The following is a 21,073-nucleotide window of genomic DNA, read 5'->3' on the forward strand; positions in this document are numbered from 1 at the left end:
CACGTGCATCCCTTCAGAGGGCCAGGGGCACACGGTCAGGCAGCGCCAACTTGCTGAGTCACGCGGAACTGAGCATCCTCTCCCAGGGACCATGTCTCATCGTGAGTGGATGGAGTCCCCCCGACCCTTGCTGGAGAGGGGACGCCCACTGCTGCTCTGGGTCCCTCTGCTGGCCCACTGCCGCCGAGCACAGGCGTCCTTTGTCCCTCTGTCCAGCTGCCCAGTGAATGGGGAACGTGGTGTGGACCAAGGCTCTGCCCCCTTGGAACCCTGCTCTGTCCCCTGCAGCACATGGGCCGCTGTGGCAGGGCTGGCAGTGCCCTCCTGGCTGGGCAGCTGCTCTGGACTGTGTGTCCCTTTGATGGATGGGCCTGTCGTCCACCGGAGGTGAGAACTCACTTGTCGTGACCCCGTTACACCGATCTAACGAGAGATGAAGGAAAGCGTTCTCCTCAGTCCCTCCCTGCATACACGTGTCTCCCCCCAACCCCGTGCTCTAGGCAGCCGCCCCCAGAGCTCCCTGGGCAGGGCTGTCTGGGCAGAGGGCACCTGAGGCTCAGAGCCATGGGGTGCACCCACCAATGCGGGGTAGAAGGTGCAAGCAGGGGAGCCCAGGTGCCCAGGTGGCTGAGCCAGGGCAACAGATCTAGGGAGGTTGGGGTGAGCGAGCAGCGCCCGTGAGCAGTCAAAGGCAGGGGCGGAAGGCGGAAAGGGTGAATGGGGCTGCTTGACAGGACAGGTCACATCCCTCTGTGGGCCGAGGTCTGTGCTCTGAGGTCCCCATTCAGCTGTTTGCTCTCGCTGTGCTCTGAACCCCGCTTCCTGGTCTGTGCACCAGCACAATGCCCACTCCCAGCACATGGCAGGGCTGCCTAGAGAGGGCCGTGTAGGTGGGAGGTCAGAAGAGTGCCCTGTGTCTGCCCCCTCGCCCCCTGTGGAGTTGGGTGTGGGAAAGGTGACTCACCTTCCTGCACACCAGGAGCTACCCTGAAAGAGGAGGACCCCAGGACCCCAGCCTGGGCTCCCCCATGGCCCCAACATCACACACTGAGGAGCAGCAGGGGCCTCAGAGGGGACAGTGCCCGAGCCAGAAGCGGGTGGACACCGCACAGCAGTGTCCAGGATAGCGTGGCAGGCGGGGCTGGATGTGGAAACTGGCCAAGCAGGTGGGGGTGGGGGGCAGATCATGGTGGGTGCTCACCACGGGCGGGGCCCTGAGCAGAGCACCTCCCATCGACCAGAGCAGCAGGTCCTCCTCTTGGGCTGACACTGAGCTTGACCTGGGCCTGCTCTACACACTGGTCCCAAACCCGGCCACAGATTCCCAGGAACAACCCAGGGGACCACCTTGGGGCCAGTTGGGGTGGGCTGTGGGAATCACAACCTTGAGCCTTGTCTAGGGGAGTAGGCCTCCCCGTTGCTGGGGCTTCTCCAAGGGCTGTCGGAGCAGGAGGGCTGTCTCCAGGCTCCTGGTTTTGGGAGCCTCACGTCCCGGGAAGGGCAGGTCTGTCTCAAGCCCCACGCCGTCACCATGAGGACTGCAGTCCCAGCCACGTGGGGTCTGAGGCTCCGAGCAGGTCCGGATGCAGGGATGGGGGCGAGGTCGTCACTGCACATCAGGAAGTTTTCTCTCAGTGGATTAACTCCCTTTTGAGTTGACTAAGGTCCTTCCTTGTCCCCCTGAAGGGCAGTGTGTTTCTCCTCTTCCCGTCATGGCCCTTTCTTCAAAGAGGTGGTCTGACCTCCTCGGGCTGGCGTGACCAGCAGGCCCTTCCCTCCAGCCCCCCATGAGGGGGTGTCGATGACAAAGCTGCGTCCAGCTCAGCTTCTGCCCTCGTCCTTGGCCTCAGATGGACTGTTCTGGAGCTTTGTCACCAGTGGCCCCTGCTCCACCTGACACCCGTGTGTCACCTGGACAAACTGCTTACCTGCATTGTGTTCACGTCACGGTGAACCGTCGCCGTGGTTCACATGGAGGCACGAGCTCCTGTCTGTCCTATGTGACCACAGATGCCCACGAGCCTGTGCTGACGGAAAGAGAGATACGGCACTGGCTAAATGCAGCCTCTTGAGAATTTCCTAACTAAAAAGAGTTTTTTTTCTGAAAAGCATCAAGCTATTTGTAGCCCAAGTTGGTTGAACAGATTTTTCTGGGTGTAGCTTATTTTTTCACTCATTAACTTATTTTTTTTATGAATTAAAAAGTAGCATTTTTCCCACCCAGGAACATCTTCCTTACTTGTCTCTGTACCACAGCCAGCATTTCTGCTCCTGTGGGGGGAGCAGGCTCAGACCCCACCAGGGAGGCTGGGTTTTCCTCCAACCACAGCCCTGAAGTGGGAAGTGCAATGGCTGGGCCACGCCCACCACGCTTCTTCCCAAAGTCACACGTCCCCAGGGTTGTGCCCTTTGATGGGCAGGGGATGTGTAAGTGTTTCACTTGGCCGTCAGTTGGCAGCGTCCAGTCTCGAGAAACCAGAAAAGGCCCTTTTGCTGTCCCACCTGGCAGAGCTGGAGACACGTCCTCTGAATCCGCTGGCCAGTGCCCAGGCTCTTACTTCGCCTGTCCAGCCATGGATGCTGTCACCTGAGGTCTCCAACTAGACAGGGCAGCCCTGGTGTCTGTGGTGGGATCCAGACTGTCCCCTGGACTCACAGTGGTAGGCGACAACAGCCCCAGGGCTCGAAGCGGGCCCCTCCCCCTTCCTGGCCAGCAGACCGCAGTCACCCCACAGGGATTGCACAGGAGGCCTGACCCAGGCCTGCCTTTGACGTCTGCTTCCGGGAGCGGCTCCCCGTCCTCTTTCCATCAGCTACATGCTGGTTCTCCAGGCCTGAGATGCTGGGCTCTAGCCCAACTGTGCTTATGCACACACCCCTTTGGATACACTTACCTTAATGAAAAAGACCCTGTTTATGTGGTGCCCCTCACCCTTTCTGGTCCCATCTCCAGGATTGTTTTAAAATCCGTGATTTGGCCAAGCTAGGCCCTTGACCTGCAGTCCAGTCCCCTCAAGGCCGTGTTCAAACTCCCTGACAGGGGGCTGCCTGGAGCCCTCCCCGACCCAAGGAGGGCAGTGCTGTTGGGCACTTTGCAGGGGCACATCTGCCCTGCTGGGGACAGGCTCCTGTCTCTCCTCCTATGTCCCCACAGGCACAAGCTTGCCTGGCTCTGTCTGTGCTAAATGTCGAACTGCCATGTTTCACTGCCCGATTGACCCATTTTGCAAAGCTCCAGGTCCCCTGAGACGGGGTTCTCACCGAGCCCCTCAGGGCTGATGAAGGCTCAGAAGTCCTGCCTGGCTCTCAAAGTGTCCCCTCCGGCCCCACTCCTTTATCCACAATTCCAAATTCCCAAAAGATCTGAAACAAAGGTTTTCAAAACTTGGTGGCAAAGCCAGCCTTGAACCGATATACATTTACTAGGATCTTTATTTATTCCAGTTTGTGTGAACAGTTGTGTTTCAGTACAAAAATCTTTAAAAAAAATTTTTTTTAATATTGTTTGGCCGTGCAGAGCAGCATGCAGGACCTTAGTTCCCCAACCAGGGATCGAACCAGCACGGAGTGAAAGTACAGAGTCTTAACCACTGGACCACCAGGGAAGTCCCTCAGTACAAAAATCTTAATGTGCCTGATTACGGGGTGCAGCCCCAGGGTCCAATGAGGTATCATGTAATGTATGAGATGTACAAAAATTCTGAATTCCAAACACATGTGGCCCCAAGGCCTGGGTGAGGGGTGGGGGCAGTGGACCGTCCCCATACATTGCAGTGCTGGAGCAGGCGACAGTCTGGTAAAGGGAAATGGGCTCAACCTGGCACCAGGATTTCGCAGAGTGATGGTGCTGCTCTCGTGGCTTTTTCACTTAGAGGTGAAACAACTCTGCCCAAAGCTGGTGCTCAGAGGTGGAGGAGCCCACAGGCCAGCAGAGGGAGGAAGGGGTGCAGGAGGGCAGGGAGGGACGGGGCTTCCTGCCTGTGGAGGGGGCAGCAGGCCTTCTCCCACACAGGACCCTCCCTCACCTGGGAAGCTGGTGACCACTGGCCCGACTGTCACTTTCTGTGGGACTGAAAGCTCCAGACGTGCCTCCTGGGGGCACTCTGGGGAGGTCCAGGCCAAGGGCACCTGGGAGTGTGGCAGTGACCGAAGAGACAAGAGGCACTTATGCTGGTGAGTCCTCAGCTTCCCATCTGTAAGTGGGGTGCAGGCCATGACCTGCCCCGCCTTCGCAGTGCCCTGGGGGGCCCCCTGCAACCCTTCTCAGGGTGCTAGCAGTCTGCCTCTGGGTCTGCAGAGCAGAGGGTGCCGAGGTGAGCATTGGGGGCGCAGGCCTCAGGTTGGGCCCATCCTGTCCAGGATGGCGGCTCATGCCCCACCAATAGTCCTGGACAGGGGGCCGGCTAACGGCCCAGGTGTGTGGGCTTGCAGAGCTGCGCGCACAGCACCGAGCAGCTGCAGGAGAGGAGCTGGGGCTGGCCCCCCGCCACGCATCAAGCTTTCCGCACAGTGACCATCACCTTTCCTGCCACGGCCAGGAGCAGGACTCCCCAGGCCAAAGCCTCCGGCGTCCATCCTGATGAGGTGAGGAGGGGCATCCACTGACCTCGGTGGGCAGAGCATGCTGGTGGGGGTGACCCCAGGGGCAGGCTTTACAGGCGGGCCACACCAGGGATGGCCAGAGGTCAGGCCTGGACTGGGGTCCCACGAAGGCAGAGGAGTCAGCCCGGGTCTGGGCAGGGGGGCGGGTTGTGGGCAGGGACGGGGTGGAGGGCGGGGTACGTGGGCAGGGGCCCGGCAGCGGGGAGGGGAGGTGGGCAGGGGGCGCGGCCGCGGCGGTGGGTGCAGAGCGGGTCTCGCGGTGTCCGGGCGGCTGAAGGCGAGGGCGTCGCCCCAGGCAGCGGGCGCGGGGTCTGTAGGGGCGCCTGGGTCCCCGCCCCCGCTGGCCGCGCCGGGTCGCGCGTGGGCGCGGCGGGCGCCGATTGGCTGGCGGGAGCGCGGGCGGGGCGGGCGGCGGCGCGGAGGGGCCGGTCACCCCGCAGCCCGGCCTCGGCCTCCGCTCGTCGCCGCCCCGCCCGCGCGCACGTCCCCCCGGCGGCCACCATGAGCACAGGCCTGCGGTACAAGAGCAAGCTGGCGACCCCAGGTGAGCCCGGCGCCCGCCCGCGCGCGCGCGCGCACTCCTTTGTCCCCGCCGCCCGCACGCCTCTCACCGTGTGTCTCGGTCTTTCCCCCGCCCGCCGGCCTGGGCCCGGACCCCGACCCGACCCGACCCCCGACCCGACCCGACCCGACCCCGCAGAGGACAAGCAGGTACGTGTGCGCCGTCGCTGACCCGATCCGCTGTCACCCATTGTGCCACCAACGCGCGGCGCTCCAACGCGACCGCGCCCCCGCCGGCCGTCACCCCGCTCTGTCGCGATAACCGATAACCGATAACCGATTGTCAGCCTGGGCAGTGCCGCCAACCCGGGGCTGCAGAGGGGAGGAGCGGCCGCAGTGCCTCCGGGCCTGGCTCCTGACCCTCGAGGCATGGCGTGCGCTCCTCCCCGATGGGGGATGGGCCGGGTGCCCCTCTCCCACTGGTCCAGCACCAGCCTCTCCTTGCTGACCTGGCCCGTGGCCGTGTGCTGGGCGTCCTGTGTGAGGCCATGGTCATGAAAGGCCACGGGCTGGGGGAGGGGTCCGAGTCCACCAGCCAGGGCCAGTCCCTGAGCAGCCCCACAGGGGAGCCTCTGGCCACCCCACCCAACTTCTCTGCATCTTATGCCTCCTCTCCGCACACACCAATGTGAGTGGGCTGATCTGTGGCCAGGCCTCTTCCCCAGACTGGGAGCCTCCAGGGCCTGGTCTGAGTCATCCCAGTGCCCAGCACCAGTCTTCAGATCTAGAGGGTACAAACTGATTTCTCAAAGGGCTAGCCTGGACCCCAGCCTCCAGGAATAGAGGGCCGGACAGGAGGCTGGCCTGGGCACTCGCTGTGAACCTAGCTGAGGTCAGGTTTAAACAGCTAGGAGACCCCAAGAGGGCGTGGTGGGGGGTAACCGGGGGGAGCTGGGGGTTCTGGGGCAGCCCTGCTGGGGGCCTCTCTGGCTTGAGCTCAGCCATGTTTAGGGCAGAAAAGAAGAGCCCAACTCTGGCACCAGGGTGGCCTTGGCAACCCTCATCTGGGATGGGGGTTCACACCCTGGGTGGATGCTGGGTGGAACCCAAAGTCTTGGCCTAGGTGCGGCAGGCGGGCCAGGAGTGGCCCAGCAGGTGGGGTGGGGGCTGGGAGTCACTCCTGCCCAGTGCCAGGCCCCTAGCAGGGATACGCCCCACCCTGGGACGGGTGAGGCTCACAGGGAGGGGCCGCGACCACCTCACCCTGCCAGCAAGGGGCTCCCTGGGGAGCCTGGGCCAAGAGCTGCCTCCCCATTGTGGTGGGTCAAACAATGAAGGAGATGCAGGGACACACTGCCACCAAGCTATTGTTCAAGGGAGAGAAAGAGCGAAGGCCTGGGAGACCAGCCCCCCCCTTCTCCTGGGCCTGTGGGCACTCAGGGACCCCCCTGCTGAGGCCCGAGCCCCTTCAGGCCTGTCTGCCCCTCCTGGAGCTCAGCTAGGACCAGCCTTACCTGTCCCCTGCTCCCAGGACCAGAGGGAGAGAGCATTATGCGGGTGGGGTGTGGGGTCCCCTGGGAGCAGGGCCAGGGAGCCCGGTGTTTGGGGAAGGCTCCGCATGGGTCTGGGGGAGCCTGAAGCCTGCAGTAACTTTGCTGTTCCATTGTTGGTGTTACTGAGCCTCAGCCTGTCTGCACTCTGGGAAAGGGGGCAGGGGAGCTCTGTGGGCCCCCTCTGTGCCCACCCATCTCAGACTGTGGGGAGGGCTCTGGTGGTCCTCTGTGCCCCCTCCCCCAACTCCCACCCCACCTCTAGCAGTGGTGGGGCCTTCATTGGCTCTGGCAGCTGGGGTGATGATTCTAAGAATGGAAATGCCTCGAGAGTGTCAGGCACCAGGAGGAGGTGGGGAGGAGGTGGGCGCAGCAGCGTCTGTGGCTCGGGAAGTCCTAAGGAGTATTTGTTGTGCCTCGGGGGCCAGAGAAAGGGAGTGGAAAGGCCCCTTCCTTGGGGATACCCCAGGGAATCCCCAGGCCCCATCTGGACGAAGTCAGGAGACAGGGCAGGCAGGCAGGGAGCTGGTCTTGTCCCCCTGACCCGGACCTCCACTGAGGCTGTGCCTTACCGATGGGGAAACTGAGGCCTTCTGGGGGCAACGAGCCCATCAGGCACCAGGCTGTGGGGTGCCAGCTCTGTCTGTCCTCCTGGAGATGCCCTGGGCCCGAGATGTCAGCCTATCTGGGCAGGAAGTGGGCCGAGGGGGCCATGTCTAAATTGGAGCCGGGGGTGGAGGCTGGGTGGGACTCAGCCCCAAGGCCCCTCGCAGGTCCGCGTGGTGGAGGGCTGGGGCCAGCGCGGAGGCTTTCTCAGAGCCAGGGCTGGGGGCGGGCTGGAGAGCTGGGGCCTGTGGCTCCCCCCCACCTCTTCTCGGATGAAAGGCTCCCCTGTTCCCAGCAGTGGGCCCACCCCTCCTCCCCAGGTGCCAGCGGCCTCCAGGCCACACAGCAGCAGCATGAGCCTAGACAGGGGGACAGAGGCCCCTTAAGCGGGGAGCCAAGAAGGGAGGGCCTAGGTGGGGGAGAACTGTGGGGCCTCCCGTTCCCAGTGACGCACAGTCCAGGGACACGTCTCTTTGGATCCCCAGCTCCTTTGCAGGCCTCCCTTGCCACAGGGCTGGTGCTGGCTTGTTCAGATTCTGGTGGGTTCTGTGGGCAGGGTCAGTGAGGAAGGGTTTGGGGGCTCAGGAGACCCCTGTAGTCCCTGGGGTGGCCGCACAGGTGTGAGGGCTGAGCTGGCTGGAGCCCTCCAGGCCCTGTGTTGCCCAGTCCTGTAAGTGAGAGCAGGGTGGAAGCTCAGAGGGAGTGTCCCCCTTAGGGGGAAGGGTTCACTCCAGCACCCCCTACATCTGCTGGCAGCAGCTGTCTGGGGGCAGAGGTGGCAGCGCAGGGCTGGCCGGCGGGTTTGTGGAGCTACGCACTGGCCACAGCTTCCAAGTTTGCAGAGGTGGGGGTAGGGGTTGGGCATCTAGTGGTCTGATCGCTCCCTTCCCCCAACGTAAGCCTCCGCGGGCCTGGGTGGGGAGGTGGGCTCTGCCCTCGCAGGTTCCCCACTTCTCTCGGCGGCCACGGCGGTAAGAATTCTCCAGACACACGCGCACACACGCGAGGGGCGGGCCGTGCGTCGATGGGTAGCTGGGGGCGCCTCTGTGACACCGCCGCGGGACAGTAGGGGGACCAGGCAGGCTCCCGCGGGCGCGCGCGTGGATGGGGGCGTACTCGGGCGCCCTCTGGCAGGCGGGACGCGGCAGCGCAGACCCGGCCGTGGACCCGGCCCCCCCCCCGCCCACCCGGCTGTGCAGTCGCTGGACTGACGGCCTGAGCCGCGCCGCTCCGCGCGCAGCCGCCCGCCAGCCCGCCGAGCTGGGCCCTGCCCTCCTCCGCTCCGTGGCTCCGCCCGCGCGGCCCAATTTCCAGGCGACTGTCTCCCGGAGACCGCGCGCTCCTCTCCGGCGCGAGGGCCCGCCTGTGCCAGGGGCAGGCCCGCCTGGGGCCGGACGAGGCTTGGTGGCCTTGGGGTCCCGGCATCGCGTGAGCGCCGCCCCTCCGGGCTTCGGTTCCCGCTCCCGCGTCCGTAACATGTAACCCGTAACCCGGGGGCGAGAACAGGGCCTCGGGGCCGCACAGCGCGCAAGCCCCTGGCGCACGGCTACGCCGGGTGGGCCTGACGCACACTGGGCCCCAGGGCAGTGGGCAAGGTCCCGGGGTCGTTGCGATGGACTCGCTGGCGGCACCCCAGGACCGCCTGGTGGAGCAGCTGCTGTCGCCGCGGACCCAGGCCCAGAGGCGGCTCAAGGTGTGTGTGGAGAGGGGAGCGGAAGGTGGGTCAGCTGTGCGCCCGCCCCCCGCGCACGGACTGGGGATGCGACGGGGACCGCAGGGCCGGGGTCCTGGGGTGGGCGCCGGAGGCCGCGGGAGGCTGGGCGCCGCTGTCTATAAATAGCCCCTGCTCCGCCGTCGCCGCAGCCAGCCACCCCCGCGGCTGGATCGGGGCCAGACGGGGCCTCCCACCCCTTACACTCGGGAGGGGTGAGTATTGAGGTGGGGGCTTCTCCAGCCTCTGAGGGCCTTGGGCGTGTCTGAGGGGTCTGGGTCCTGGTGCCCTCTGCGCACCACCCAAGGGGGGACACTGCCTTGCCCGCTGTGCCTGCCACCCCCCTCCACACGCACACAGACTCCATCTCGGTCCCTGTGAAGCCCTCGCGGTCACCTCTACCCTCCACCCCCACCTGCCTTCCACCTCCAGGGCCTTTGCCCGCAGGCCCTCACCCACTTCTGCCATTGAGATGCCCCCTCCCTGGGGACCCTGCCCTGCTGCCCCCTGGCCTGAGCTGGGTAGGGGCCAAGGCACCGGGCTGCCCCAGGAACCCCAGCATGCCCCTGACCCGCCCGCCCCTGCCAGGACATCGACAAGCAGTACGTGGGCTTCGCCACACTGCCCAATCAGGTGCACCGCAAGTCTGTGAAGAAGGGCTTCGACTTCACGCTCATGGTGGCAGGTGAGTGGGCCGGCCTCCAGGGCGGGGGGGTGGGGCACTGGCAGCCAGGCTCTGTGTGGGGCCTGGGACCTGACCCAACTTCCTCACTGCACCTGAGGGCAGGGGAGTCGGGCCTGGGGAAGTCCACACTGGTCCACAGCCTCTTCCTGACTGACCTGTACAAGGAGCGGAAGCTGCTCAGTGCTGAGGGTGAGTGGGCCCCACGCGGCCCTGGCGCTGCCACCATCCCCTGCTGGGTGACCTCTCCGAGGGCTCCTTCCAGGTCCAGCCCTGCTCCTCTGTCCCCGAAGCATGGGTCTCCCGTTCAGGGTCCAGATCACCGCTGGGCCACATAGCCAGGGATGAGAACGAGGGTCTGGGCTGCCCAGGGTGGGAGTGAGGGTCACAGAGGCTGTTCTAAACCATCCCCCAACCCTTCCTGCCACAGAGCGCATCAGCCAGACAGTTGAGATCCTGAAGCACACGGTGGACATTGAGGAGAAGGGGGTCAAGCTGAAGCTCACCATTGTGGACACACCAGGCTTTGGGGACGCCGTCAACAACTCTGAGTGGTGAGGAAGCCCTGCCCGGTCTGCCCTGGCCCCCGGCCACCAGCCACCAGCCTGGCCTCATGTGCCCCCTGCCCCCAGCTGGAAGCCCATCACCGACTACGTGGACCAGCAGTTTGAGCAGTATTTCCGGGATGAGAGCGGCCTCAACCGCAAGAACATCCAGGACAACCGTGTGCACTGCTGCTTGTACTTCATTTCCCCCTTTGGGCACGGGTAGGTGGCTACCCCGGGCCAGGGGTGCGGGTCCTGCCCATCCCTGCGGCTCCCCCTCCCACCACCCCTACCCCATGAGCCCCTCGCCCCGGCTGCTTTCCACAGGCTGCGGCCAGTGGACGTGGGCTTCATGAAAGCCCTGCACGAGAAGGTGAACATCGTGCCCCTCATTGCCAAAGCCGACTGTCTCGTCCCCGGTGAGATCCGGAAGCTGAAGGAGCGGGTGAGCCTGTGCGGCCGCGGGGCGCAGCCAGGACTCTGGTGGGGCCAAGGGCACCAGCCCCTCACCTGATGGCCCTTGCCTGCCGCAGATCCGGGAGGAGATCGACAAGTTTGGGATCCACGTGTACCAGTTTCCTGAGTGTGACTCGGACGAGGACGAGGACTTCAAGCAGCAGGACCGGGAACTGAAGGTGAGGCTGCAGCACTGGTGGTGGGGGACCCAGAGGCCACTTTACACCAGGTCGGGGGGAGGGCCAGGGCCCAGGTCTGACCTGGGGGGCAGGAGTCTTTCGTCCAGGCTGTAGAGCCTTCACCTGGGGCTGGGGCTAGGGCGGCCCAGGTCCCCCGCTGGCTTGTGTAATTGGGTCCCCATGTAGTTAATAGGTCATGGAATGCTTGCCAGGATCTAAAGGCACAGCCACTGGCCAGGCCCCCACCCTGGCCCTTCTTTCAGCCCCCTCGCCATGCTTCACCCGCAGAAGGGCCTAGTCCAATGGCCCCAGGCCTGTGCATGTCCTGGCTCCCAGAATTCTGAGCTCTGGGGGGAGGGGGGGTGGCTTTGAGTGCCCCAGGGGTTAGAGTGGTGATGGCAAGCCCAAGCTGGGGACAGGTGGCCACCGAGCCAGGAGCAGTGTGGACCTTTCACCCCGAAGTCAGCAGGGGTATCACTAACAGAGGCATGGGCTCTGCCCTGGGAAAGGAATGGGGAGGCACTAGATGGAGTGGCTGTTGGTTGGGGGGGGGGTATCAGGAGGGGGGGTACATCTGATGGGCACGGCCCAGCAAAAGCCCTAAGGTGTAAGCTGCACCAGTTCTGGCTTCAGCTGGCAACAGAGAGGCCAGAGGTGGGGACAACAGGGTCTCTTTGGGGAGAGGTTGTTGATGGTGATTCTGGAGGGGCGGACCAGGTGCTTAGTGCCCATGCCCCTCTCCCACCACTGACCCCACACCCGTGCTAACTGGGAGTGAGCCCTTGCACCTGCCCCCCCAGGAGAGCGCACCCTTCGCTGTTATCGGCAGCAACACGGTGGTGGAGGCCAAGGGGCAGCGGGTCCGGGGGCGCCTGTACCCCTGGGGGATCGTGGAGGGTGAGTCAAGGCCTGGGGCACAGCATTTGGGTGGGAAGGCTCCCCTGGGCCGGCGCCTCACCCACTGCCTGCCCCTGCCCACAGTGGAGAACCAGGCACACTGCGACTTCGTGAAGCTTCGCAACATGCTCATCCGTACACACATGCATGACCTCAAGGACGTGACATGCGACGTGCACTACGAGAACTACCGAGCGCACTGCATCCAGCAGATGACCAGGTGTGTGACCCACCCGCCCTCGGACCTGCCCCGACCCCCACCCAGAGGTGTGGGAGCCACAGGGTATCGAGGGTCAGCCCAACCCCCAGCAGCTTATCCCTGGTGTCCACCCTGCAGCAAACTGACGCAGGACAGCCGCATGGAGAGCCCCATCCCCATCCTGCCACTGCCAACCCCCGATGCTGAGACGGAGAAGCTCATCAGGATGAAGGATGAGGAGGTTGGTAGGCAGCAGGGGAGGAGCAGGGGCTGGGGGTGGGGACAGGGCCAGGCCCGTCCCATCGCACTTCTCACCCCACCCTCTGTTGTTCCTGCCCCCACCCCCCAGCTAAGGCGCATGCAGGAGATGCTGCAGAAAATGAAGCAGCAAATGCAGGACCAGTGACCCCACCACAGCCCCACTTTTCCATGGATATACTGCCAGTTTCCAGGCTGGCCCTTCCCACCCCTGGACCCCAACTGGCCTGGACTCGACCCCGGATTCGTCTGGATCGCCAACAGGCCTGGACACAGCCCCAATTCCAGAGTGGCCCAGACCTGGACTTTTCCCTACTGTTCCTGAACTGACCCAGAGACGCGGGGTCGCAGCCCCCAGCCAGCCCTAATTTATTCTCAGCATCAGCCCCTCCCCTCATTTGTATCTGCTTCCAAGGGGCCTGGACAATGGCCCCCACAACCAGCCCTCTCTGGCCTTGGGGGAGCAGGAGCTAAGTTGGGTGGTGACTTCTGAGATCTCCCCCCAACCCAGAAGGTCACAGCACTTAGATTCCAGGCCCTACTCAGATGGGCGGGTAAACCAAGGCAGAATAGGGGAGCAGGTCCGCGGGATCATGGGCCTATTCCCTGCCCAGTGCTGCAGAGTGAACTTGGGAGCCCTCACTTTGTGCTGAGGTGGGCCAGGTCCTTCTTACCTCCTCACCCACTCACCAAGTAGCTCAGCGGGCAGGTTGGACAGCCGAAGCAATTAGGATCCCTCCAGACCTTAGGAGGCCAGCTGGCTGCTGGGGAGGAATAATGGGGCTGGGATGCTTGTAAATGCCTACGCCCCTCCCCCGCGGCCATGGCCCGGCTCCAGGAGCAGTGGGTGGTGGGCAAACTGGCAACCCCCATCCCTGGACCACCCTTCCCTGTTGGTCGCTGGAGGCCTGTTCCCCCCAGCAGCACTGTTGCCCCGGGTTCCTGAGCCCTTGGTCCCCCATCCCTCCACCCGCATGATCCCTGCCCCCAAGCCCCATTCTCCAGTTTGTTCAGTTGTGAATGCTGCGTCCTGTCCTGGTGACAGGAGAACAATGTTGGTGAACGTCGAAGAGGGTGTCCGAGTGCTCCGTGCGCCCCTGGGAGTGAGTGGGGCGGAAGCCCGGTCGGCCGGCAGCCTGGCGATAGCGCTCTATCTGCGCTGCCGGCTTGGCCTACGGGTTATTTCTGAAGGGCGACGGGGCTGTGGTCGGTTCGGCGGGTGCGCCGGGGCCTGGCAGGGGCGGGGCGGCTTTATCGCCCGGTTCTGCGGCTGCTGCCTGGCGCTCCAGAGCTAGCTGGACCGCTGTCCTCTCGCCATGGGCTCCGGTGAGTCTGGGGTCTGCCCGGGCCCGGCCGCTCCCTGAGTAGAGTCCGGTGGGGAGGTGCTCTGTCCTCTGGGCTGTAGTCGGGAGAGGTTTGGGTCAGACTTCGAGGGCACCTCCAGCCGGTGTGCCAGGCTGTCGGGGTGGACAGGCTCGCGGGTGATGGGGGGGGCACGCGGGTGCCCCGGGACCCCGTCCAGGAGCCCCAAGGGTCGGGCTCACCGCGGCGCTTCCCTTCCAGGGCCGCGCGGGGCTCTGAGCCTAATGCTTCTGCTGCTCGCGCCGCCAGGCCGCCCGGCCGCTGGCTGCCCGGCCCCGTGTCGCTGCGCGGGGACGCGCGTGGACTGCGGGCGCCGCGGGCTGACGTGGGCTTCGCTGCCGGCCGCCTTCCCGCCGGACACGACCGAACTGGTGCTGACGGGCAACAACCTGACGGCGTTGCCACCGGGGCTGCTGGACGCGCTGCCGGTGCTGCGTGCCGTGCACCTGGGCGCCAACCCCTGGCGCTGCGACTGCCACCTGGTGCCGCTGCGCGCCTGGCTGGCAGGCCGGCTGGAGCGCGAGCCCTACCGCGACCTGCGCTGCGCCGCGCCCCCCGCGCTACGGGGCCGCCTGCTGTCCTACCTGGCGGAGGAGGAGCTGCGCGCCGCCTGCCCGCCTGGCGCGCTCTGCCGCGGGGCGCTAGCGGCGCAGCTCCTGCTACTCTGCCTCGGGCTGCTGCACGCGCTGCTGCTGGCACTGCTGCTGTGCCGCCTGCGGAGGCTGCGCGCCCGCGCCGCGCGCCAGTGGCCGCTGACTACCCCGCTGGCGGCGGAGCCCGCGACCCCCGAGCCGAGCGACTGGCGCTGAGCCATGCGGCCGGCCCACTGACGGCCCCCGCTCCGGCCGCGTCCTCCGCCCACACGATCTCCCAGACGCGCCCCGCCGCGGCCGCGTGCAGGGGCCCCACTGCTGCGCGCGCACCGCTGGCGACACGCACACACACCCTGGACCTGGATGCCGAAGCGGGCCCGGGGCGAGCCGCTGCCCAGACCAGTCGAGCCCCCCACGCCATCTCCAGTGCGAATAAACCCTGCTCCCCATCCGACCGATCTCTGCACCGTGCGACTCGGAATCCCCCCCCTCAAACCCAGAAAGAGCTCCGGGGATGATTCAAGGGGACACATCGCATGTTCATACACCCAAAATCACCTTCTGGTGCGCGCGCAAGGTCTGGGAGTGAACTCACCTGCCACCAACTCTACCAGAAGTTCTAGTGAGAAGGCACAGAAGAGCTGGAAGTACAGTGCTCACACTGGCGGGAGTGAGGACACAGGGGACAGTGAGGACAGTGGACAGTGAGGACACTGTGGAGCAGTGAGGACACTGGACAGGACAGTGTGGGGACGGTGAGGACCCCACAGGAAGTGTAGTTGCCAGAAAGAGCAGATGCTCAGAGTGGCGGTTTCCGGGAGTCAGTGAGGGTCTTCCAGGTGGCTCTGAGGACAGTCCAGGGTGTGAGGTTTCCCTGAAGGCAGTGACTGCGCCACACAGGCAGCTTTCAGGGTATCAGGGATGCACTGGGGATGGTGAGGGCGGTCGGGTGGCCCAGCAGATGCTTCCTGGGCATCTGAGCGAGAAGCTCTGGAGGGCAGGTGAGGAGGGGGCAAGCGTTGTGAGCTGGGGTCCACGTAAGTTCCCTGCAGGGGTGAGGAGGCACCTGGGGTTGCAGGGTCTCTGAATCGTGTCCTCCACCTGGCTGCCGCCTCCTGCAGGAAGGCACCTCTGTTTCTCAGTCCCTGTCTCCCTGTCCCAGCCCTGGACCCAGGCTGAGCCACCGGGGCCTGGAAATCCTCTGTGGGTGTCCCGGTGAGGCTCAGGCTGCTAATGAGGGCCTGGCGGACCCAAAGAGGGGCTGATGCATTTCCCACTATTGGGGTCCTGCTCCCACCCTAGGTGTGGCCCCCACCTGTCTGGCCCTGTGAACAATGAAGGCTGCTTGCTGTTCACCCCAAACAGGACCCTGACAAGGAGCCTCGGGCCTGAGCCCCAGCTGCCTGGCACAGGAAGGCCCCCGGCTCCTCTGACCGGGTCGGGGAGGCTGCCACTGACATGGCCTTTGTCCTGGCCTTTGTGGGACAAGACAGATGGCCCTCCGGTCAGCCTGATGCTATCTCAGGGCTGCCGGTGGGACGTGAGGCAGGAGCCACCCCCTCCTTTGTGGGCAGGTGCATGGCATCCGGCCCATTGTGGGCTGCAGTTGACTGTCTGGCCGTCCATCCAGGCTTATCACCACATCTGGGACAGCGGCCCCTTTTGTACAAATAAACTGCCACCCTACCTCCTCCAGGGAGTGTCCCAGAGCCCCTGGTGGGGGTCAGAGGTAATAGTCATTGTCAGAGCAAGGTCCACAGGCCACCCCCTAAATTCAGCCCCAATGTGGTGCAGGAAGGGGGTGTCACCCCTACTTTCTAGAGGAGGAAACCAGATCCCAGAGGAGGGTCTCCCTGCTGGGCCCCAGAGCTTTCTCCATGGCTGCACTGGGAGCAGAGCTGAAACCAGGCCCCTGGGACCCACTCTCCTCCTCACTGAGGCCTTTGGGGGGCAAATGCAGGGCCCAGAGAAAGTGGCCTTGGGGTCCTAGGTGACCCCAAGCAAAGAGAAGGAGGCCCCCCTGGGCCATGGGACAAGGTCCTAGCAGGAGCTGTGAGAAGTGGTGAGCAGGAGCCCAGCTCCACAGTCAGTGTCCTGCTGAGAGGGTGGGCATGAGGGCCCTGAGGGCCAGGAGATGCAGAAGGCTGGAGCTTCTTTGAAAGAGGGAAAAGGCTGGCATCACAGTGTGGTCAGACTTAAGGAAGAACTTCCCACTCAGACAACGGGGCAGTGGAACCACATGGTTTCTCCAGGCTTGCCCCTCCCTCTTGCCAGTTCTCCATGATTTTGATGGGCTCCGGCCAAGGTACTGACCACAGGGGGATGCGGGCCTGGCCTCGCTGGCTGACCTGGCCCAGCCTGCTTGGAGCCCCCAGTCCCAATCCTGACCCTAAGCTGACCCTCCACACACTAACCCTGGGGCCTCAGCCTCCAGAGTGTGGGGAATTGGAACAGTCCCAGCTCAGGGACACTGAATGAATGGCCCTGTGCATGGATGGGGAGTGGACATCCCTCCCCCAGCTCCAGGGCCTATGGTGCCCCTCCCTCCAGCACTGTCCTCCATCTCATGGATGACACACCTGCCCCAGGGTCCCTTCCCCACTGATAGGCTGGTCCCGTCTGGGGCCTCAGACTCCTTCCAGATGGGAACAGGTCAGGGTCCAACTCAAAGCTCTGCCAGGGCTTCCCTGGTGGCGCAGTGGTTGAGAGTCCGCCTGCCGATGCAGGGGACATAGGTTCGTGCCCCGGTCCGGGAAGATCCCACATGCCGCGGAGCGGCTGGGCCCGTGAGCCATGGCCGCTGAGCCTGCGCGTCCGGAGCCTGTGCTCCGCAACGGGAGAGGCCACAACAGTGAGAGGCCCGCATACCGCAAAAAAAAAAAACAAACAAAAAACAAACAAACAAAAAAAGCTCTGCCAGCCCCTCATACCTGCAGCCCCGAGGCTGGCTGATTCAGGGCCCCCTGCCCTGCAGCCCCAGGATCCTCCGACCACAGACTGGTCCCCCAGCTTCCCGGGGGGTAGGGGTTGGCCAGTGGTGTGGCTCCCAGGACCGCCAGCCTTAGATCAAGGCCCAGCCCTTCCCAGGGCAGGCATGACCTTCCTGCTCTGACTATGTCCTAACTATTCAAGGCCTCCACTCAACATTTCCTCAGCAGGGCGCGTTCTGGCCCTGCTCTGCCCAGACACATGGTGCAGGACCCTAAGGCTGCCCCGGGGCTCAAACCACATCCTGGCTAGTGAGCGACGACCGAGGGGTTGCATAGAGTGAGCCCCGGCAGGGCCAGACGGCGGCGCAGTTAGACAAAACCCTGACCTGCGCGGGGAGCCTTGGTGTTTTCATCCCTGAAATGGGCTGATGCCTGTGTCTCGTCCTCCCCGGGCGCGCGACCCCAGCCCGGCAGCAGAGGGCGCTCGCGGCCTGCAGGAGAGCCTGTGCGGGGCGCCCGGGGCGGAGGGGCGCAGGGCGCAGAGACACCAGGCTCGTCCGGGAGCGGTGCTCAGAGCAGGACCTGCCCAGGCTGGAGGGGGCGGCGGGCCCCGGGATCCGCAGATCGCGGCCGTGGGGGCGGGGCGGGGAGGGGGAACAAGGGGACGCCCCCGCCCCGCGCCGCCGCCGCGCGCTGACAGCCGGTCGCGGGGAAGATAAGGGACCTCTTCCGCCGGAGGGGAGTCGGGGGGGGGGGGGCGGGTCAGCCCAGGTGAGCCCTCTGCCCTCCACCGCTTTTTGGCTCCGTAAACACTTACTGAGTCCCTGCTGTGTGCACCGGGCGGACGGGGGTTGCGAGGCCGCGTGGAGGGGACCGTGAGAGGCTGGCTGGCTCCCGGATGCCCAGGGAGTGGGACATGGGATCCACCACCTCCTGACCAACCTGGTCGCGGAGTGCGGGTCCCCCGTGGGCGCCTCCTGCCTGCGGAGGGGCCGGCCGCTCGCTGGGCTTGGACTCGAGGGGCCCACGCGGACGAGGCCCTGGGAAGGGCTGGGGGCCAAGCCCTGGCCATGATGGGGGGTGGGCGCGCCGCCCAGACAGAGCAACAACACTGGCGTGGGTGGCGGGGCCCTGGGGGCCCATAGCTCAGCGCAGAGTCTGCGCCCACCCCCAGCGTTTCCGATGGAGGACAGGCAGCGGGTGATAAATCACCAGCTCCCACCCCCACCCACCGGTGCTGCCATGGAGAAGGGGGTGCTTCGAGCGACAGAGACAGAGCCCGAGGCAGACAGAGACAGGCCTAGAGACAGAGACAACCTCAGAGACAAAGGCAGCTACAACCGCCCAAGGACACTGCCAGGTCCCCTTACCTCCCACCCCCAGACCCCCCTCCACCAGGCCCATCTGGAAACCAGCTGAAAGCCACCCCACCCAGCCTGCCAACCCCCAACAAGGAGGAAGAGGAGGAGGGAGCAAGGACTTTGCAGCCATAACTCCCCTCCCACGGAGGACCATAAATCAGCAGGGGGCTCTCGGGAAGACCTCCCCTCCAGGTTGAGGGGGGTCTTTGGGGTCACTGGCCCTGGTGACTGGGCCTGGCCCTAGCTGTATCCCTCCCTCCTTTAACAGTCCTTAGGGGATCCCCCTGCTCCAGCTCTCTCTTTCTGCAGCCCAGTCACAAACCCAGAGCTGTCTACACCCAGTGCTGTCTACACTGGATGCGCAGTCCATCCTCCCTCTTCTCTCTGTCCGCAGACAGGAAACGTCTGCAGGGAGACGTCCTGTCCTATCAGGAGACCCTGGGCTGGCCCTGCAGGAACTGGGGTCAGCGGTCCTCCCCAGCGAAGCCTCCAGGGGGTCCCCTCTGCCCCAGGGGAAATGCTATCTGTCCCTCCTTCCATCCTGCTTTCCTGTCACCACCACTCCCAGCTGCTGAGGGCCAGCTGGACAAAGGGTGCTGAGAGATGGGCCAGGTGGGCCCCCGCCACAGGTGTGAGCACCCCCTGGGGTCAGGCGAGGCTTGAGAGAGCCCACAGGATGCTCCCAGAACCTGCAGGGTGGGCCCAGACCCCAATCCCAGCCGGACCAGCCTCAGCAATCCCTGCCCTGGGCGTCTGTCCTGCAGACAACCCACTGGACCCATGTGGCAGAGATAAGGCCACCTGTACACGGGGAAACCCACAAACATCCACCATGACATCTTCCCTGGCTTGTCTCAAAGAGTGGTAGGGGCGAGGACAGGGACTTTCTTGTCTCAAAAGATCTTCGGAGCTCTGGGAATTCTGTGCCTGAGAGAGGCACTGAGTGTCCTGGGGGCTGGCCTGGGCCTCGTCATGCGGATGGTCCCCTTGACCCTCAGAACAAACCCCCTGAGCCCTGGGACGTCAAAAGCACTGACCCGGTGTGTGGAGGTGGGGAACGGGAGGGTCTCCTGGAGATGCCCAGGAGCTGCCTCACAGGGGAGGATCCAGAGAATGCAGGGGCAGGAGGTGCACTGGGCTCAGCCCGTGGGAGGGAGGGGGTGCAAAGGCCCCCTCCCCCGAGCATGCTGGGGGAGGGGGGACGCGGTCCAATCCTTCATTCATTCTCAATTGTTCTCCCACCCGTGCACCCATGTGCACCCCTGTCTGGAGGCTGCCGGCTGCATGGGAGAGGGCTGGGGTGCAGGGCCCTTGGTCCCCAGACCTCCACCCAGCAGAGCCCCCCACCCCCCAGCCCAGGTGCTTCTCTCTCTGCCTCTGTGCCAATCACACAGGACCCTGGGACCATCCCCACAGGAACCCTCAGAGGTGGGAGGGGCTGGAAGGGGATCCTTCAAGCTTTACCTGATGGACTCCCGTGGTGTGGGCATACGGACCCCAGGGGAAGTAGAGTGTTCCCATGGCAGCCACTTCTGCCCAGGTGTTTGAATGGGCCGGGCATGCCCACCCCTGAAAAGGAGGCTACAGCCTGGAGCTGGGGGTCCCGGCAGTGTGGGCATCACCCTGGGAATTGTATGCCCTTGGCCTCTGAAGGGCTTCCTGTGGGCGGCCTTGCTTCTACGTAGAAATCTATTTTGATGTGGTTTGTGTTGGGGAGTTTGCTTTTCTCTGTGCTTTGTTTATTTAAAGATGCTCTTGAAGAATTCCAGCCCGTCTGCAGATACTGAGGAAAGGGCTTCTGTCTGGGCAGGGTTGGGAGGGTCAGGGTCCCTGACAGCTGCCAGTCCCAGCACGCCCACCCATGCCCTGTGCCCACCAAAGGTGTACCAGCGACAGACCTAGAGTAGGCAGGGCCCCGGGGATGCCGCCATCCAGGGATGTCACACAGAGGGGCAGTTCAGGAGGCTTTATGAGAAAAGTGGGGCAGACATGTTTGTGCGGCCCTGGGTCTCCTGGCACTAAATGCCTCACCTGGGCAGACATTTCTTTGTGAGTCCCTGGTGGGGAGGTCCCTATTTTATGGGTCTTTCTGCTGCAGACCCCTCATCTGGGGCCTCTGCTCTGCAGGTCTCTTCTCTGTGGGTCTCTGGTGTGGGAACCTCTGGCAGGGGGGGATCAGTGCCACCTCTCCTTATTTGGGGTGACATGGCTCTGCCACAGTGGCCTCTGGGTCATCCGTCAGACCCTTCTCCCTGGGCTGAGGATCCACTGCCACCAGAATCCCTGGGGCCCACACTCCTGAGCCTCTTGTGGCGAGGCCAGCAGGAGTGACTGGAGCATGACTGTGTCCCCAGATCATCCATGGACAGGTGGAAGGGCATCAACGGCTAAGGCTGACCTGCAGCCTTGACTCCGTGAAGTTCCCTAGACCTCTTCAGCAATGCCGTTATGAGTCCACTGAATCCTCCCTAAATCCTTCCTGAGTCTCCCAACCTTCCCTGGGCCCTCCGGGTCCTCTCCAAGTGCTCCCTGAGGCTCCCAGACCCACTTGCATCTCAGGCTTGGGCTACTGTACCCGGATTGGTCCTGGCAGGTAACTGAGGTTGGTGCCAGTGGAGCCCGGAGCCTGGCACAACCCCAC

At 64.4% G+C, this 21,073-nt stretch overlaps 2 protein-coding genes across 7 annotated transcripts; both read left to right on the plus strand.

Moving 5' to 3' along the window:
* Positions 1–5,049: 5,049 nt before the first annotated feature.
* On the plus strand, positions 5,050–13,256 carry SEPTIN5 (septin 5). Of its 6 annotated transcripts, none has more exons than XM_082640296.1 (12): positions 5,050–5,146; positions 5,303–5,313; positions 9,559–9,655; positions 9,758–9,844; positions 10,083–10,206; positions 10,285–10,419; positions 10,525–10,642; positions 10,731–10,832; positions 11,633–11,729; positions 11,814–11,949; positions 12,067–12,169; positions 12,278–13,256. In XM_082640296.1, exons 1-12 carry the CDS (start codon positions 5,104–5,106, stop codon positions 12,332–12,334), a joined length of 1,110 nt encoding a protein of 369 aa, XP_082496422.1. In that variant the 5' UTR covers positions 5,050–5,103; the 3' UTR covers positions 12,335–13,256. The 6 variants fall into 6 exon arrangements, with proteins under 6 accessions (XP_082496422.1, XP_082496423.1, XP_082496418.1 ...); XM_082640293.1 differs by lacking the exons at positions 5,050–5,146; positions 5,303–5,313 and adding exons at positions 8,483–8,952; positions 9,123–9,185; XM_082640297.1 differs by lacking the exon at positions 5,303–5,313 and having other exon boundaries at positions 5,052–5,146; positions 9,753–9,844.
* A 171-nt stretch (positions 13,257–13,427) lies between these two features.
* Positions 13,428–14,543, plus strand: GP1BB (glycoprotein Ib platelet subunit beta). Its single transcript, XM_082641201.1, has 2 exons — positions 13,428–13,512; positions 13,750–14,543. Exons 1-2 carry the CDS (start codon positions 13,503–13,505, stop codon positions 14,355–14,357), a joined length of 618 nt encoding a protein of 205 aa, XP_082497327.1. The 5' UTR covers positions 13,428–13,502; the 3' UTR covers positions 14,358–14,543.
* Positions 14,544–21,073: the final 6,530 nt, after the last annotated feature.

Source organism: Mesoplodon mirus (assembly GCF_964341445.2).
Source record: "Mesoplodon mirus genome assembly, chromosome: 13".
Taxonomy (NCBI): domain Eukaryota; kingdom Metazoa; phylum Chordata; class Mammalia; order Artiodactyla; family Ziphiidae; genus Mesoplodon; species Mesoplodon mirus.

Bases quoted from the DNA above. Each gene is read 5' to 3' on its own strand.
- SEPTIN5 (XM_082640292.1), top strand. From the start codon at position 8,872: ATGGACTCGCTGGCGGCACCCCAGGACCGCCTGGTGGAGCAGCTGCTG. The intron at 10,420-10,524 runs GTAGGTGGCTAC...TGCTTTCCACAG, and splicing joins ATTTCCCCCTTTGGGCACGG to GCTGCGGCCAGTGGACGTGG. The intron at 11,950-12,066 runs GTGTGTGACCCA...TCCACCCTGCAG, and splicing joins TGCATCCAGCAGATGACCAG to CAAACTGACGCAGGACAGCC.